The sequence below is a fragment of the Glossina fuscipes genome, unplaced genomic scaffold (assembly GCF_014805625.2).
Source record: "Glossina fuscipes isolate IAEA_lab_2018 unplaced genomic scaffold, Yale_Gfus_2 86, whole genome shotgun sequence".
Taxonomy (NCBI): Eukaryota; Metazoa; Arthropoda; class Insecta; order Diptera; family Glossinidae; genus Glossina; species Glossina fuscipes.
In genome coordinates this window covers 2659156-2676630 of record NW_023998440.1, presented here as the reverse complement: position 1 = coordinate 2676630, position 17475 = coordinate 2659156, and the positions used below count along the sequence as shown (strand labels likewise).

General features: G+C 32.7%; 1 protein-coding gene and 2 non-coding genes across 4 annotated transcripts in view; 2 read left to right on the top strand and 1 right to left on the bottom strand.

The window, feature by feature from the left end:
* Positions 1–1245: 1245 nt before the first annotated feature.
* LOC119638241 overlaps positions 1246–17475 on the bottom strand; it is a 62235-nt gene continuing 46005 nt past the window's right edge. Inside the window, exons 4-10 of one of the 2 annotated variants that reach the window (XM_038034909.1) lie at positions 8565–8811; positions 7025–7200; positions 6847–6960; positions 6603–6785; positions 6210–6536; positions 6050–6152; positions 1246–5970 (exon numbers count right to left, since the gene is read on the bottom strand). In XM_038034909.1, coding sequence (XP_037890837.1) covers positions 4507–5970; positions 6050–6152; positions 6210–6536; positions 6603–6785; positions 6847–6960; positions 7025–7200; positions 8565–8811 — 2614 coding nt within the window. In that variant the 3' untranslated portion in view covers positions 1246–4506. The remainder of the gene's footprint in view (positions 5971–6049; positions 6153–6209; positions 6537–6602; positions 6786–6846; positions 6961–7024; positions 7201–8564; positions 8812–17475) is intronic. The other variant, XM_038034910.1, reaches the window with a different exon arrangement.
* Trnae-cuc lies at positions 8431–8502 on the top strand. Its single transcript has one exon. It is a non-coding gene; the product is annotated as a tRNA-Glu (tRNA).
* On the top strand, positions 16078–16149 carry Trnae-uuc. Its single transcript has one exon. It is a non-coding gene; the product is annotated as a tRNA-Glu (tRNA).

Here is a 17475-nt window from a genome sequence, read left to right as displayed (position 1 = left end):
ATTTGGGTTGCTTATCCGCGTCCGCTATTAAATATCCTCATGCCACCACTCATACTTACCTTTCGCAGGTCGTAATCAAAAGCCGCTTCGAAAACGCGGAATATCTGCATAAACCTACAGATTTAACATAACTTTGAGAGTTCATTGGCGACAATTACCAGCAAATTTGCTAATAGGAATAGATTTTTAAAGTGAGTAGAATAATTAGAGCACGATAATAGTTATCACTACTTTGCTATTCATTTATTAAACGAAAGACTACATCTTCATCTCAACGCAAGAAAGAAGCAAATAAAAAATGTAGAGAGCACGACCTAATTAGACCATTTAAAATTTTTGATGCAAAACTATCGAAATTCTATGCAAATTTTTTATTTTATTAAGGGGGCCTTCTCATGATATAACCAATAGAGGCATAAGGTCTAAGCTATGACAATACCAATACAAGAAGAACAGTCTTCCACCAAAGATACCTACAAAATTAACCTTAACTCGATTCATAACATACGCTCACCATAGATGCAATCTTCTGTATACAATTTTTATTTCTTTTTCTTATAAATTTCCAAAAAGCTTTATCTTAACGGTTACGTCCGATGCCGGGCTACTTAAAATTTCTCCGAATGTAAGCAATTCGTAGAAGAACTTAGGATAGACTCATCTCTCGTTATACTGATCGATTTTGAATCGTTTAAGCATATCTCTCGCTCTGATGTGTATCCCTGTATGTCTGTCTTCAACGTACAGGGGGCAATATGGAATGTAATTCGATGGAATCTATTACAGCGACATGTCCCAAGGAAGAACACTATTGCAAATGTTTTAAATCGGACGACCAACTTATGATTGGAGCTGATCGGCACGTAACGATTCGTGAGATTGCAGAAAAGCGTCACTCATCCAAAATAACAAGTTTATTTTTTATATAAAAAAAAAAAATTTTATTTCAGTGAAAAATCGTTAGAAATTTTCAGCCTACCTAATAGTTTGAAAAGAAATGTACAATGTTGCTGTAAATCGAATGACTACAAAGATTATTTGAATCGAGTGATACTTTATTTTGAATTAAATTTTTTGTTATTATTTACGATATTCCAAAATTCATTAAACTAATGTTAGATAATATGCATCAAAATTAAATTTTTTGTTATAAAATAAAATATTTTTCATATTATTTTTGTATATTTAAACTTGCATTTGTACTAATTAGCAAAAAAATAAAAACTTTTTAAACTAACAATACGAAATAAAACAACAAAAAAGATTTGAAGAATTTTATAAATAAATTTAAAATTTCGCTAACCGAATCCAACCTGCATAAACCGAAGACAATAGAAACTAAACGCAAATGTCTGCAACTGTGTGAAATAATTTTGTCATATATGAAATATTAAAAAAAAATAATAGTAAGTTAAAAATATATAAACGGGTTATTTTGGAAGCAGCTTAAGTTCGTTTGCGTTAAAACCGACATATCTAAAGCTTTGGGTTTTAACAAATTCCCTTTATCAATAATAAAGCTTTTGAGTTTCTCACGACGTACAATTTATCAGTCCAATTAGCATAATAATTAGCATTATTTATAAAACCATATGATTTTGATGACTGTAATTGGACTTAAGCCACTTTCAAAGTGGACCATGTCAAAACTGCTGTTATATTTCTGTTTGGTAATATTAGAATAGAAGTGGTTAATTTTGGGTAAGGCAGTGCTGTTTGCAAGCCGAAAGGAAAACTAAAATAGCGACCAGGATTATGGAATGGCAAATATTGGTCTAATGGAGCGTCATGTTCTTCAATAAAATTTTTGCCTTCTTCGTCGTTATTCGATGCGATCTTTTTTTTGTTTGCTAAGACTAAAGTTACATTGAAACTCATATTAAACTTATATATTAAATGATAGGCAACGATTTCGTAAAATTCTTTTCTATATTATCCTTCACATCCACTTGAAATTCTCAAATCGCAACTTAAGTCATTTTCAAAACAAATACTTTATCATTTCATTAACCAGTAAATTTTTACCATAGAAAATCTAAGCGATTTTAAATAAATTATTTGCGACTTTCTTTAAAATGAAAAGATAACGCGGAGATGTAAATATAACAATAGCTAGATTGATTTTTTTGGATAATGGATTTTGGTCACTTTCGAAATGCATGGCTCTTAAGAAGAAATATAAGACGTGGTTTTGTTTGTAAAAATGCTGCTGCGACCAAATTGCTTTTATTAGATCGACCTAACGAGCGCGATATAATGTATATATAAATGGTATTAGCATTTCAAACTATTTAGATCTTATGGCTCAATAAGGAAACAAACTCAGAATATCTACTCCCAATGCTTGCAATACAAAAAAGTGTTCATCGCAGATTCCAAAAATCATATGTGTTCCTGGTCGAAGTCTGTACGTCTATATAGAAGTATCACGATCACAAAAATTTTTGTGGAAAAGCTTGCTTACTCGGAGGTTTTTCTTTCAAAGTTAGACTTCAAAGCTATCACCAGGTCCATACAACCAGCAAAAGATCTGAACGGCTTGTTTTTCCCAAGTAGTGGTTTCAAAACTTCATTTAGAATGTTTCCCTAAACTTTTCTTCTTTACAAATCCAAGATCAAGTTCGTGGACCACCAATTAGTGGTAATCATTTTTGCATGTTCTCTGATATTGGCGTTTCACGCCCATTTTAAAATTCGATTGATAGCATGCTTTTTTCATTTTTTCAGAACCTGCAAATATTTATACTAAACACTTCTTGAATTAAAATTTTAAAATAGGATATTTTTAGGTGATGGTTCATATCTTTTTTTCAGATATTCATTTTCGTGGAAACGGTGAAAGCTGAGGGCGTTTTTTGTGAACCGTATAACATATCACTTATATACATGAATAATTTTGTCCTTCTTCTTCTGCATTTCAAGGTGTATGTTTTAGGAAAATGTTGAGAAACCTTGCAAGTTCATACAACATTTTTCGAAAAAATTAAAAATTTTTTTGAGTTAGTGAAATGAGATCGTATGTACGAGTTGCGGTTGTTTTTGCTATTACATCGGTTGTGGAGAAGCAAGATGCGCAAGATTTTAATCAATTTCCTCATCTGATGATTGGCCCATAAGTGGCGAGACTGGTAGAAAAATTGCAAAAAAAGTTAAGAGGAAAAGATTCACGATAGTTCCCATTCTAATATATATTACAAATCATACAAAAACAAAAAATGTTCAAATAAAGCCGACATTAAGAAATTATTAAGGGATATGTTCGCTTTGATAAATTAAATTAAAAACATTTTCGGGTTATTTAACTTAATACTACTTGCTATTAACATTTAAGCATAAATAATATCATTTAAAAATTGTAACAAAAACTTAATTCGATTATTAATTTTTTTAAGTATAAAATAATTTAAGAAATTCGTTAGTGGCATAATTAAGTATATTAATGTATTGAAATATTTTGTAAATTCTTTTCGTTAATCACCGGAAGACCGAAATGCGACATCCGGTTAAAATTGTTTGACATACTAATCGTAGATTCTCAATTGCTTCAAGTGCAGTTAATCTCACTATGGGCCATGGAAGTTTTGAAAGATATAATGCAATTGTTTTGATTGAAATCTATCATTACCAATTGTGGCGATCACTTGCTTAACCCTTTTAAGAGAATAAAAATTATTTATTTAATAATACTTTTTCATCCTCAAAGTGGAGCTCGTGTCTTACAATGTAATCATTTCCTTAGTTCATAAGTTTTTCATGGGTCGATTGATCAAAGTGTTGCCGTCAATATCTTTAAGAATTTTCTGTTTCTTTAATTTTTCGCGAAGTGACAATTTCAGTTTGAAAATACCGAAAACTCAGATAAAGTGAGATATTTACCATATCGGTACCACCTATTCGCTTACATTGGGTTTGGATTACAAAGGCTTGCAAAATGGACGATCGACGATGGACGAAATGAAGCCTTTTCACAATTAGCAGTATCTCGAGGCGTTTCGTGCCCAGAATACCGACCAAAATTCTATCAGAGTCAACTTGAAACAAAATAACAAATTGCTTTTAAATCTCGCGGGGGAGCTAAGTTGAATGTTACAAGTTTACAGAAAAATATATATAGCTATCTCTTCAGGGACTTAAGATGCATGTTTATGTACTTCAATTTCTTTCTGCGCTTTGAATAAATTCATGCCTTCATTTTGTCTTCAGCGAGCTTTGGGGGCTTCTCTAGCCGAGGAATATGACTGAACGTTTCGTGCATTTGCTCTCACGTTGAACTCAAGTAAATAAATCAATATGATTAAACTTAACGAATTTTATCCCAATGTGTTTCCACCAGACCTTTCCCGTTACCATTCGTCCAATTTGACATATGTAATTGCCTGATAACGGTCATCCGGTGAGCGAAGATTATTTACAACTAATTTTTAATTTATCTACAAAATTCGGTTACAATTTATATGAAATTTTAGAGAAATGGATTATTGCACAAAAAATCTGCGGAAAGTTATTTTAATATAAACCCGAAGGTATATCGGTTACTTTTGCTCCCTGTGTATATGATCTTGTTCGTGTGGTAATATTCGTTTGATTGAGCAAGTCTGGTCGGCTATTATTAATATTATGATTAATGCTGGTATACGAGCCAATACGTAACGTAGGATTGCTACCGAAATATATTTGTTGGTTGCTGCGTGATTTTTCGCGCTGAGATGGTGTCAAACTCTTACGAGATTGATTATTGTGAGCGACGGTTAGACATTCGAGATTGTAAGATTCATTGTGACTGGCGAAAGCTGCCTCTAAACGTTCGACATTCTTGGTAACACGACGAGCTTGAAGAGCAGCCGTTAAATCTGGTTTGGGATATCTTTGTGGCGTGTTCATGCCGGTCATGAAAAATACGCCATTAAATTGTTGAGCCAATCTTGTTTGTGAAGACACGACTTCGGTAAAGTTATGACATTTCGTCTCTCCATTCTTTAAATCACGATCTTTATCAGTATTGTTATCGCCACTAGTAGCAGCAATTTCACGTAAAGCTTTTATGGTGGGGTCATCTTCGCTATGGCGGGCGTTCATTATAACATCCAACAATTCTCGAGTGTTGCTATGTGCAAAGACTTGCGTACGATTCAAATCTGTTTCTGGCATTTCTGGCGACTCTAGAGATGGACGATGATATGATTTTTCCATTTCTTGCAGCTCGTAATCCGTCTCATCGAAAAATGTTTTGATAGCCGCTACTCTTTCATCTTGTGTTTGCTCGACTTGCTTTTGTATTAGAAGCATGCCGTATTCAGATCCATCCAGTTCGGAACCTTCATGCGGTACGAGATGAGCTAGCGAACGAGATTTTCGAGGCGGCTGTGGCACTATGTTTACTGGTACAATATCTTTTTCTTTAGTATCGCTGCATGATAGCGTTGATGTAAACTTCGTTTCACTTGAGCAAATCTGTTTTTCCGCCTCATTCACCACGTTATCTAATTCCTTCATTGCCGCCTCGATAGTATCGGCCGAGACTGATTTATTTGCATTTTTCTCCGGTTCATTTTCTAGATGAGGTAAAACCAATATGGGTACTGGACTTAGAGATGGTCCAGTATCAGAGCTGCTAATACCTTCATCTTCATGTTCGGATGCTTCTTGCTTACTAGGTGGTATATGAGGTGGCAAGGTTACTTCTTGTTTGTCCAAAGATTTAAATCCGTTTTCATTTTGCGCGCCCTGTAGGCGAAAAATTTCCCTCTGCAATTCGGCACATCGTTCTTGCAAACGACGTTCCATGGATGTGAGGACAGCCTTTTCTTCGTGTAAAATTTGAACTCTCCTTTCCAATATAACCATTTGACTACGTACACGTTCTGCCTCCCGAGCTTGAGCAATCATTTTGTCTATATCAACATAAATATCATTGAAATGTTTCAATTCATTGCGTAACGCATCTAACCAAGGGGAGGAAGATGAAATCGTCTGCCAAAAATTTATTTATTTTATAAAATGTACATAAAAAACACGACCGAATGAACGCGGAACGTTAAACGTTAAATACCTTGCACAAATTGTGGGGATCAAAGCCGGCTTGAAAGAGTTCCGCCTGTAAGTATAAACGCTGCTGCAGATTTTCTGAACTCTCCAAAAAAGCATTGATAAATCTAGAATAAAAATCCATTTTATGTATAAGAATACTTAAAATAAGTTCGTGATCCCACCTTATACCCATTGCTTGTAGTTCACCTGAACCGCCACCGCTGTTAAGCATGCCCATCAATAAGCGAAAGCGTACCGGTTCGCTGCAACGCAATCGTAGAGTAGACATAGCTTCGGATACGGCGGTATGACCAGCCTGAGCTGATTTCTGATTGCCATGACCAAAAGCTTGTTTATCACAAGCGGCTGCCATCAGTTGCATAGCCAAAATACGTGCCCTGATCCCTTGGCCGGTCGCTGAAGCCGCTAAAGGCATTAAGCCCACCGGTGTGTTACCTAAACGGGCTGTTGCCTCCAAAGAACGTGAACAACAAATACTTATACATTGTCTACAATAAAACGGTGTGGGACGGATTAATAAGTTAAACCATAAACAACCATTTCGAAATACTTACAAACAGGCCAATTCATCCAATAGAGCTCGTCTTTGATAACTTTGTGAGTGACGAGGCATGGTGTTCGCATTCGGTATCGCATTCATAGGAGCATTAGTAGTCTGTGACAACTGTATAGATCTTAAGACCTCCAAAAGTAAACTGATGCCATCGGAAGGTGTGGCCACAAATTCTTGCACAAAGCTAAACATAAAACGTTATCCATGAGAAGGCAGTCGTTACAATTATCGAAGGAATTTCTTACCTAGGAAATGATACTCTTAAGTCGGCTCTCAATTTAGTCAGTAAATCTGTTATAGATGAAAATTGGCGTAATGACATCTCGTTCTCATGAACGGGTGGCGACAGAATAGGATTCCTGGGATAGTGAGGTAAGTAACAAATTATTCTAAATAATTCATTTGCCTTGTTTTTTGGCTTACTTATAATCGCAATGTTTGAGTGGTAATGTCGTTGATTTGTGAGCTTCCCCGGTATTGGGACTTAAATCATTTGTATCATATATCGAACGCGAGTTTGCACCATTTTGACGTTTACCGAATTTTTTTAAAGACAACACATAATCTTCGGGATTATAAACAGGTGGTCGTTGATTTTCCTGCAGATAAGAAATAAATGATAGCTAAATAAATACAATATATTGTAGCCAATCTAAAGGGCGAAGAATTTTGACATTTTTAATATCCATTTTTCTTTTTTTCAAGAAATCTACTATTCTGGTGGTTTGGTTGTTAATATAAGGTATTCTTCATAATGGTTTTACCAATATAAGTATAATGTTTCATTTGGAATTAAAAAGTCGTTGACGAGTGCATTTTGGAAGAGAATTCAATAAAGACTAAATAAATTAATCCTTGAAAGTTATTAAAAATACTGTTGGGCCGAAAAACGGCGGCATCCAAGTTTTGAGAAAGTTCGTTAATGATTGCTTAATACTCCGTTTTCATAATAATGGATTAGCGTGTATGCCGGTAAAATGCACTCCAAGAACGGGAACTACTGTACAGACTCTACTATCGTAAACGCTGCAAATTATATACATCATATATATACATATTTATGGATGTGTACAAAATATGTAAAAAATTTGTGTACAAATATATTTAACCCAGAAAATCAAATACACATACATACATATTTATTTACATATGTAATTTGCAGCATTTGCAACGGTAAACTTACTAATGTGACAAAAAACAGGAGAGTTTTTTTAGAATTCTCTAATCATTGTGTTCTGGTTCGAATTTTCTAACAAACACTGTTATCAAAATACATAAACATTTTTTAAGAAATTCATGGTATTGCAAATGCCTTAAACGAGATATTAGCGCAGCAAATCTATTAAAGTGGTAGAAATCAGCGCAGCAAATACGAGTCTGAATTTGGTCGTATCTGAGAGTAAGCGTCTGTATTTGTTAACAGCTCCAAACTTATACCCTTACTCTCAGATGATTCCAAATTCTTATTCGATTTTCTAATGCAATAGCTGTTTACAAATGCAGACTGACTTTTTCAATTATTCTCAGTTGTAAACAAATACAGACCGACTCTTTGAATTATTCTCAATTCTAAACAAATGCAGAGTAACTTTTTATATGCTTACTTGGCATATTACGTGTAGCAAGTATACTTAAAATATTCCCAAAAGCTTTAACAACGATTATTGATTTACGGCACATTTTCATTTTGTTTTATTTATAAAACATAGCTTGATTGTGTTATACTATTTTTTGCTTTGCATTTGCTCAAATGAAAAATTTCTATAGTTTTAGTAAATGGTATAACAGTAATATACTTAATATGCTCTGTTAACATTGTATAGTCATAGTCCCGTATTGTCTAGTGGTTAGGATATCCGGCTCTCACCCGGAAGGCCCGGGTTCGATTCCCGGTACGGGAAAATGTTTCAATTTTATTTTTATTTTTTTTTATTGTACAGTATTTCAATTTAATTTTGCTTACCTTACTGAATGTTATCTGTGACCAGCTATTCTCTGAACTGGACATCTTGTAGGATGCCATCGAACCATTTATACTGCTTGCACCACAATTGCTATGTTGTGTTATTGAAAAGGTGCCACTACCACCATTTACAATGCTGACACTTGATATCGCTCCATTACAGTTACCGTTGTGTGGCGGTAGTTTTGGTGAGTTTTGACAAACACTCGGTGCCATTTGATAACGTTGGGAAATTAAGGATAAGTCACTGAAAAATAAATTATAGAAGGAAGTCAAATATGAAATAGCCAACCACAAGGTAATAATATTTACAAGGAAATTAACAAACGTTGAAAAAGATAACCAAGCGTATGCCAGTTTATCTCACATTTGCATAAACTTATATTATTTATGCATATTTTTAAGAGATAAGATATTTTTTAGATATTTTATGTTAATTACTAACATTTTATTATCTACCGGAATTTTAAATGATTTTAAATTAACTTTTTTTCAAATTTATATTTGATTTCTTTTTAATTTCCATAAACATTTCTCTCTATAATATATGCAAGAAAATATTAGTTTTTATTACAGGCTTACGATCATACATTTCTTTCCCCGTTGATGTGCGCTGTCAATATATGTTAAACTTTACATCGTGACATCTGCTTAGAAGGTGTCCGTTCAATCGTAAAACGTCAAATTTAATGAATTTCTAATGAGTTTAGTCAAATATACCATTTTAGCGATATAAACTTAACCACGTGAATGCCATTACGCGTTATTAAAAAAAAATAAAAATCTTTAAATGGTTTTACCAATCAAAACAAACCATTATACTAATGGAAAAAATTGCTATAAAAAACCTATAAAAAAACCTAACCCTAAGCCTTTGAAAACCTCTTAACAGTTTACCGTAATTTTAGATATTTTATGTAAAAGAACCAGCTTTTGTTATACCCAAAAGAAAGAACGTTAGAATTTACCAGTGTAGTAGTCAAATTGATTGCTTTAATCTTGATAAAAAAAATTTTCGGTAAAATTAGTTATGTTTACGTGTTTGTTTATGCTTCTTTTTAAAGTGAACTGGATAAAGATCGAATGTTGTTTTCAACGTACTGGTTGATCGTTCAGCTGTTTCTATCCAAACAGGTAAATGAAACACTTAGACTTGAAATGTTAGGGTGAACGACAACGTAGTCGCGAACAAGAGAACATCTTATGATGTCTTTAATTTCCGCTTATTATCAGCGACATACAATACAAGTAAAACAAATTATGTTCACCTTATTGCAATTCTTGAATATCAACTGCTTTTGTTTTTGGTTTTTTTTTGTTTTTGTAGACGCATAGCACTTGAACTTGATATGTGGCTAGCTTTTAAGATCGTCTATGAACGTTGACCGTTCAGTTGTGTTACTATCAGCTTTCTAACGGATTCATTAAACAGGCAGACAACTAGGTAGATTCAACGCAAATAATATTTTTCAGATAGCGATAACTCTTGCGGTGGCAAATATTATTTGTCTCTTAAATACATCCCTTCCCTTTCTAATTCTTAGCAATACCCTTTAAAAGCTTATGAGATGAGCAAGTCGTTAGCGAAAGTGAATTTCACAATCTTGCCTGCCTGTCCGTTCATTGGTCTCTCGGCAGTTGCCCGCATGCACATGGTTGTAAAACTGGGTTAAGAAACCTCAAGGTAATATTTTTGCTCTTGACTCATGGTTATAATTGGCGAATGTGAACATAGGCAACTCAGTTAATATTTAAAGGATGCAAGTATATTGTCGGAAACATGTTAACTAATTCCTTTACTATGCACGAAATGAAAAATTTTTGGATAGTGGCAACCCTCAAGCGAAACGTATCAAAATTTCATGACATTCTGGCAGTTAATTGAAAAGCTACAGTTGTTTTAGTGACGATTCTCTTGCAATTTTCGAAATGCTGGAAAACTCTTAATTTTGTGTATTAATTTAAGATACGTTCATAATCCGTATTGGCATGGAAGATGCTACGGCGACTCTTGTCTGTCGAAAAAATAAATTTGTGGCTGGTTTGGTTATTTTAAGCAAAACCTAATGGATACCGATGATGCTCAACGAATTTGGCAGTTGCTGTGGAAAACAGAGAAAAATTGCACAAAATCCTTTTGGAAGACTGAATACATGAGATGATTGATAGAGACATCAGAATCAATGTATTCACTATTTTGCAAGAACTTTTGTCCATAAGGAAGCTCTGTTCGAAATGAATGCTCACTTATGACAGTAACGTATTGATGACTCAGAACGCTGTTTGGCATTGTTTAGGCGAAATAAATGGGATGCTTTCATGCGATTTGTGTCAATGGATCAACAATAAAAGTGCTGTCACTAAAACAATCGTAACTGCTATGCTAATGGTCGAAATGTCATAAAATGTTGAAGTTTTTCTGAAGGTTGATACCATCCAGAAATTATATGGATGTTCTAACAATATTGCCATACATTTGCCGGACCGGGCACTTATTGAGTGGCATTATATATAGCAAATGTGTCCTGTTTTGTGCTACTTGCGATCGGCTAATCACGAATCGCGTGAAAACATGCAGCTGCCAGTTTCTTGTATTAAATAGAGAAGAAAGGCTTATCTCATTTTTTCGTTTTTTTGTTTTATTAACAAGTTTGATGTAACTACGCAATTCCACTTTATATGTATATAGCTTATCTGTTAGAGATTATGTTGTATTTTCGTACTAAAAGATGAGAAAACTGAACATGTGAAATAAAAGTGTCATGAAAAGAACCTTTTAGTTATTGAACTAAAATTTAATGTAAATATTTTTTTTGGAAAGTTACAAATTCAAAGAAGAAACGTCGTCGGACCTGTTACTGTTTTGGTAACTATCAAAGAAGGAAAAAAGTTCTTTACGTATCTTTAATTTATTTATGTATTTGTTTGTTCCTTATCATTAATTTTTTATTAAATAATTTATTTATGTAACCTCGAAGCCTTTATAGCCTATTATAAGAGATTACAATGTCTACCATAGCACATTAAAATGCAAAATGTTCTTAAACAACCTAAAGGAATAGAAAAGAAAGTTGAAAGTAAAGAGGAAAAAAAAGGGACAAGAATACTGGGACTGAGGCTGGTAGGAAAGGATAAAAGACATACTACAACCACATTTTCGTCCTAATACTCATCTCATTGTTAGCGGCCAAAAATTAAAAGCTTATATTTGTAAATGAGATAAGAGTATCTACACTGTTGTTACTCCCTAGGCAGGGAATTATAAGCTCTTATAACTCTTACCTGGAAGGGTTTGGACAAAGGGCACGTAACTTGAGAAAACAACGAATGGTTATTGCGAACTGATCTACTTAAAGAAAAGATGTTAAAAGACAGAACTTTAATAAAGTAAATGAAGGAAGGAACAACCTGGAGAATGTAGAATATAACCTGAGATGTGGTCATATCCCTGCTAGGATAATATATATCTAATTATACGAACACTTATTACATATAAGTGGCATGATTAAATCTTTGATTACTCTAATTTTGACTGGGGTGGGCATATAGAATTTACGTGTGCGTCAGAGCATAACTTATTATCCATAATCATCCCCAAGCATGTCACGGCATTTAGAATTTCATCATTGACACCACAGAGACTTAGAGCAAGCTTTAAATGTATATGCATACATTTTTTTAAGCCAATTTCAAATGTCAAACAGCCTTGTAATAATACGGCAAAAGCGTACGCTCAGCGTATGTTTGATTAGAAGTAGTAATCTAAACGATGGAGATCAATAGATTCGTGCCATATTGACAAGTTGATCTAACAAAACCATTGATAATAGTTTTTTCTTTTTCAACGTTTGTTTGAATCGAAATTTTGTAAAAATTTGCTTTTCTAATGCATTTTTTTTCTTACTCCATATGTAAGCTACACGCACGCGTAAAGGTCAATAACCAGAAAAATTTCTGTGCATGGGCGTTGGGTAAAATGTAAGCGAAAAAAAAAGCAAAATACAGAAGAAATATTAACAACTGAACAATTTGAAGTGGGTCGTTGGTGCAAAACATGCAGGCAATCGGGCAAGCATGCATATGCATAGCTGGTATGTGTATACTTTAGCTACTTATGCAAATTTCTTTACATATTGCAATAAGAAAAGCAAAGAAATGATAAAAAACTAGTTTTTACGCACTAATCAAGTTTATGTGATAATTATGGTAATTTTCATTTTAAAAAAATTATTTTTTTTTTTTAAATAATATTTCCATTAAAAAAGTTTAACATATTTATTTATTTATGTGTATATATATATATATATATATTTTTTTTTTTTGGTAATGAATTCACGGATAACAATTAAATCAAGTTAGATATAAAAAACATAATAAAATAAATGTTATAAATAAATGAAAACAGAAACTATTGTCACTTTCACTTCGCTGACAAATAATAAAGCTTAGAAGAATGCTTCGAAAGAAATGAAGACATTAATAAATTTAAGGGTTTCTTGATTAATAATTTATTTATGTTGATATTCGTTCGACTAAAAAGATTGAACTCGCGGGTAGGGAATTCATTCCACAGCGGATTGTTGTCTCAAACTGACAGTGTACTTATAGATGCTCTCGTATATGTGTCTGTTCTTTTTTTATTCTCAAAGGCGACTGACTGTTATTAACTTTCATTTCAGTTTCAATATTTCATCGATTACTTACTATATTAAAAAATATTTTTTATTTATGGTAATGCTTTAGTAACGGCAACTTAGTGATTTTGTCTTTTCTTTAAAGCCATATTTCAAAATTAGAATCTAATGGTGCAGATGCAAAGAAAATTCAACTCGGGTTATTTTCTTACCTGATTATCATATTATATAATACATATGTCAACTAATTAAGTGGTAGGCATTAATTTGAAGAAAGTCATTGAAATAAGAAACATATGTGAAAATATAATTACAAAGATGCTTTCATTAGCAGACGAACAAAAAAAAATAGAGCAAAAATCAATATAGTGGGCAAATGCTAACTCTTAAATACCGTACACTATCCTACAGTTGTTCAACACAGTCGTAGATGAGAATTCGTTCCTGGGCCGAAATACATTGTTGAAATAAATTTCATTAAAGTATCTCAAAAACTCCGGGTTTTGCACAAGAAAACAAAATGGACGGACGGACAGACAAGCTGAAAGTGATTGCGATTCAATTGGTGTAATAAAAGATGAGTGCATCTCAAGTCCTTCCGCATAAACTTAACGTATTTTTGTAACACAATTGGAGTAGAGGAAAGTAATGGAACTGTTTGCTTGCATTTTTCCACACCATCTTTTCAACAGCGATATAAAATGGTTTTTATATGTATTTATATGTATTTCAGATTGGATTCCTTTGTTTGTTGTGGGGTTGGTTTTCGAAATAAATTATTTCTTGCTCAATTGTGCTAAAAAAATAACTCAAGTAAGGCATTTATTTAACACCTTCTACACCCCATATGGTGCAGTACTCGGAAGAGGTCTTCAAGAGCCAATAAGATTTATACATTCTCCAGCGTTATGAAATTCTGAATCGATTTAAGTACGTCCATCTGTCCGTTTACTTGTCTATCTATCCGTCTAACATCTGTGGCAAATATTCTCTTGGTTGGAAAGATGAAGATTTCGGCTTCAATTTTGCCATTGGAAGCTATATCGGTCAAGGAATCCCCACAGTACAATGTAGAGTGAGCCTACTTTTCTTGTCAAACACCGTGCGTATAAAAGTCACCGGCACAGCCGAATATAATCTTCTTATTCGTTTTCTAATAAAATCGATATTAAAGAGTTTCATTATCAGACTTTTGTTGCCGTATAGCAAATCTGATATATAATCACAAAGACTATTGTGTGTCAGCAAAGACATTGTTCTCTGTTATGGCTACTGACCGATCGCAATGTCTACTAAGATATGTGAGTAACTTATACAAGTGCGATAAAATAAAAATTTTTTTCTTTTCACCAAAGTAATAAAGCCCGTATATATTGGAGTGCTTGGCTAAAGATAGCGAATCCGACATTGAAAACATTTGAAATTTTAAATTTCCAGAAATTGATCTCTCAAGAAAAAAGTTATAAAACATACAGTATAATAAAATTAAACTACTTCCTATGATTATCTAAAAAATAATCTTCGGCAGCTATTATGATAAAGTCGTTGCACCGACTGCTTCGTTGTTGGGTTAACTAAGCATGGCACATTTACGTGCGTTTAGAAGGCTCAACATTACTTATTAACCAATGCTTTGTTATTACGGCGGTATTTGTGTCATTCTAATTCTTTGCGGTTATTTTGTGTGAATGCTTTCGTAAAGGTTTCCTTATACCCATAATTTCCATTAATAATTTCTATGGTATGACTTGTAGTTAGTTTAATTTATGTTTTGAAATTTCTCTTTAAACATTTTATTTAAAATTCTTTGTATATTTATATGTTATTTGTTATTGGTATTATATTGACCGTTGAATTCAGTTCTTTGCTTTATGGGCATTTAATTCAATACCACCTTTGAATTTTATTGCATTGTATTTATATTGCATTATGATGACGATGATCATAATGGCGATTCTGATTTGAATGATAATTAGTAACTTACCGGCAGAGAAAAGAATGTGTTGACTTTTACCTGTAAGAGTAATTGGCTAGAGGTTGCTAGGTATCGCAGTTAATTGACAGGTAAATCAGTTTCAGGAATTGCTTGGATTATGTAAGAATGATTTCTTAATAAAATGAATGAATAGCGACACACACGAATATTATATTCCTATAAAATTACATATAATTCATTAACACACGTTGAAGAAATCAATTACAGACAATTGCGTGATTAGAATAATTGCCGCGTTAATTATTTAAATACTTTCCTCGTGGGTAAAGGTGATTATAAAATATCCAGATGTGTACGTATCTACCTGAATTCTTACATAATAATATTCTTCTTTGTTTATTTAAATAATAAACATTATAACATATATGAAATGTGAAGGTTTAGATTTGTAAGTTGGGCAAGTAATTTCTCTCGTTTTTCATCCTTTCATAATAATGCTAAAAATATTGATATTACGCGGTATGATCAATGTGTTAGTAATGTTCTATACATTATCATTAGAATGAAAAAATGTAGGTAGCATTTTCAAAACTTCATAATAACATAAATTAATATGTTATTTTATAAACATATTTTTGAAATACGTAAGTGCTGTATTTTATGTTTTTTTTTAAATTTACGAAATGCCTTTCGAGAAATTTGGATAAAAAATTTACCCATACAATATTTTAAAAAGGATTAGAAAGATTTCATTCTTGCAGTTTATGCAAAGCAAAGAGTTGTGAAGATATACATTTAATTTTACGTATCAGTATATGAATGAATATTGAATTGATTAGCATTTTTTTGTTGTTGTTGGCTTGTTATGAAAATTCTAAACATTAGTAAATATAAATATGTTTACTATTATTTGTTATGGTAACTTAAACATAATCAATCAACGTCCCATATGGTCTAGTGGCTAGGATATCTGGCTTTCACCCAGAAGGCCCGGGTTCGATTCCCGGTATGGGAACTTCGGTTTACGCGATGCAAAGTTGTTTTTTTTTAATTTACTAATGGACAACTGATATTTTTTTGCTCAATCTCTTATTTTTTTATACTCACCGCGGAAGGACAAGTGGTATAATCATTTTGCCAAAACCGAAATCAATTTAACCACGTCCCTTTGTTTATACGTCTTTATATGTCTTTAGTAAAGTTTCTCCACGTTGCAACAACTAAAACATCGTCTTGAAGTTTGGCAAAAACACACACAAATTTTGTCTAAGGACAGACCTACAGAGCAACATAACTTGAGAACATCTCAGCTTTCTGAGTTGTTATTCATTGCTTTTAAACTACGATAAGCTCACAATAACAGTTTCCATAAATATTCTAAAAAATATGGAAAAATAGCTACGCCCATTAAATGTTATAGAGGAGTGAAATTTAGTTTGCTCCCATTTTTTCCAGCTGTGATGGAAATCTGTAAAGAATAACTGTCTTATTTGTTTTTGTTGCTTATGTTGTTGTTGCATATTGTCATCATTATTGTTGTTCCCTGTTTCTCGATCAACTTAGACCACGCATACAAGATACTCCCAATGCGAAAAAGTGTTAAAAAGCAACTCGTCATGTCTAAGAAAGATTTGCCAAAGGTGAAATATCTGATTGTGTGTACAAATGAAAATATTTATTTTTGTTTTTTTTTTCTTACACTTTCTATCTATCAATTTATCGTGTCGTCTTTGCTTTCTTTTCTTCTACGAATAAATACTATATAGTAAAAAAAAATCAATTTTGCAAAAAATAAGCAATTTTAGCAGCTTTGAGGAATTGCGTTTAACATAACAAAAAAATCGTTTTAATCTTCATAGCCATAAGTCATTTGTTTTATAAAAACCTTTGGGCAGTGCAATGGTTACTAACACCACCTGTCACCGGGAGACGGGCATTTTAATGGGAGAAAGGGCGTACAAGTATTTCTCTTTATTTTAAGAAACTCAAAAATATTGTTGCTACAGCCTCTTCACTTTCTTTGAGCTTACAATCATTAGTGTAAGCGTAAAATCCATAAAAAATCAAATACAATAGGAAGGCGTTCCTTTTAAATTTTAATGGAACAAAGAGTGAGGGCTATCATGATTCTTGATCAGTTTACCTTTGCCAGGGAGTGGATTTATATTTTTTCTTTACACTAATTAATTAGTAAGACATAACAAAAAAATATTTAAAAAAATTTGGTTTAAAATATAAAACGTGATACAAAAAAATTCATTTATTCTCTTTCATTTGATAAAGATACGTAATTAATATATATTTGATGTTTGACGATATTATATGGAATTTATTTGTAAAC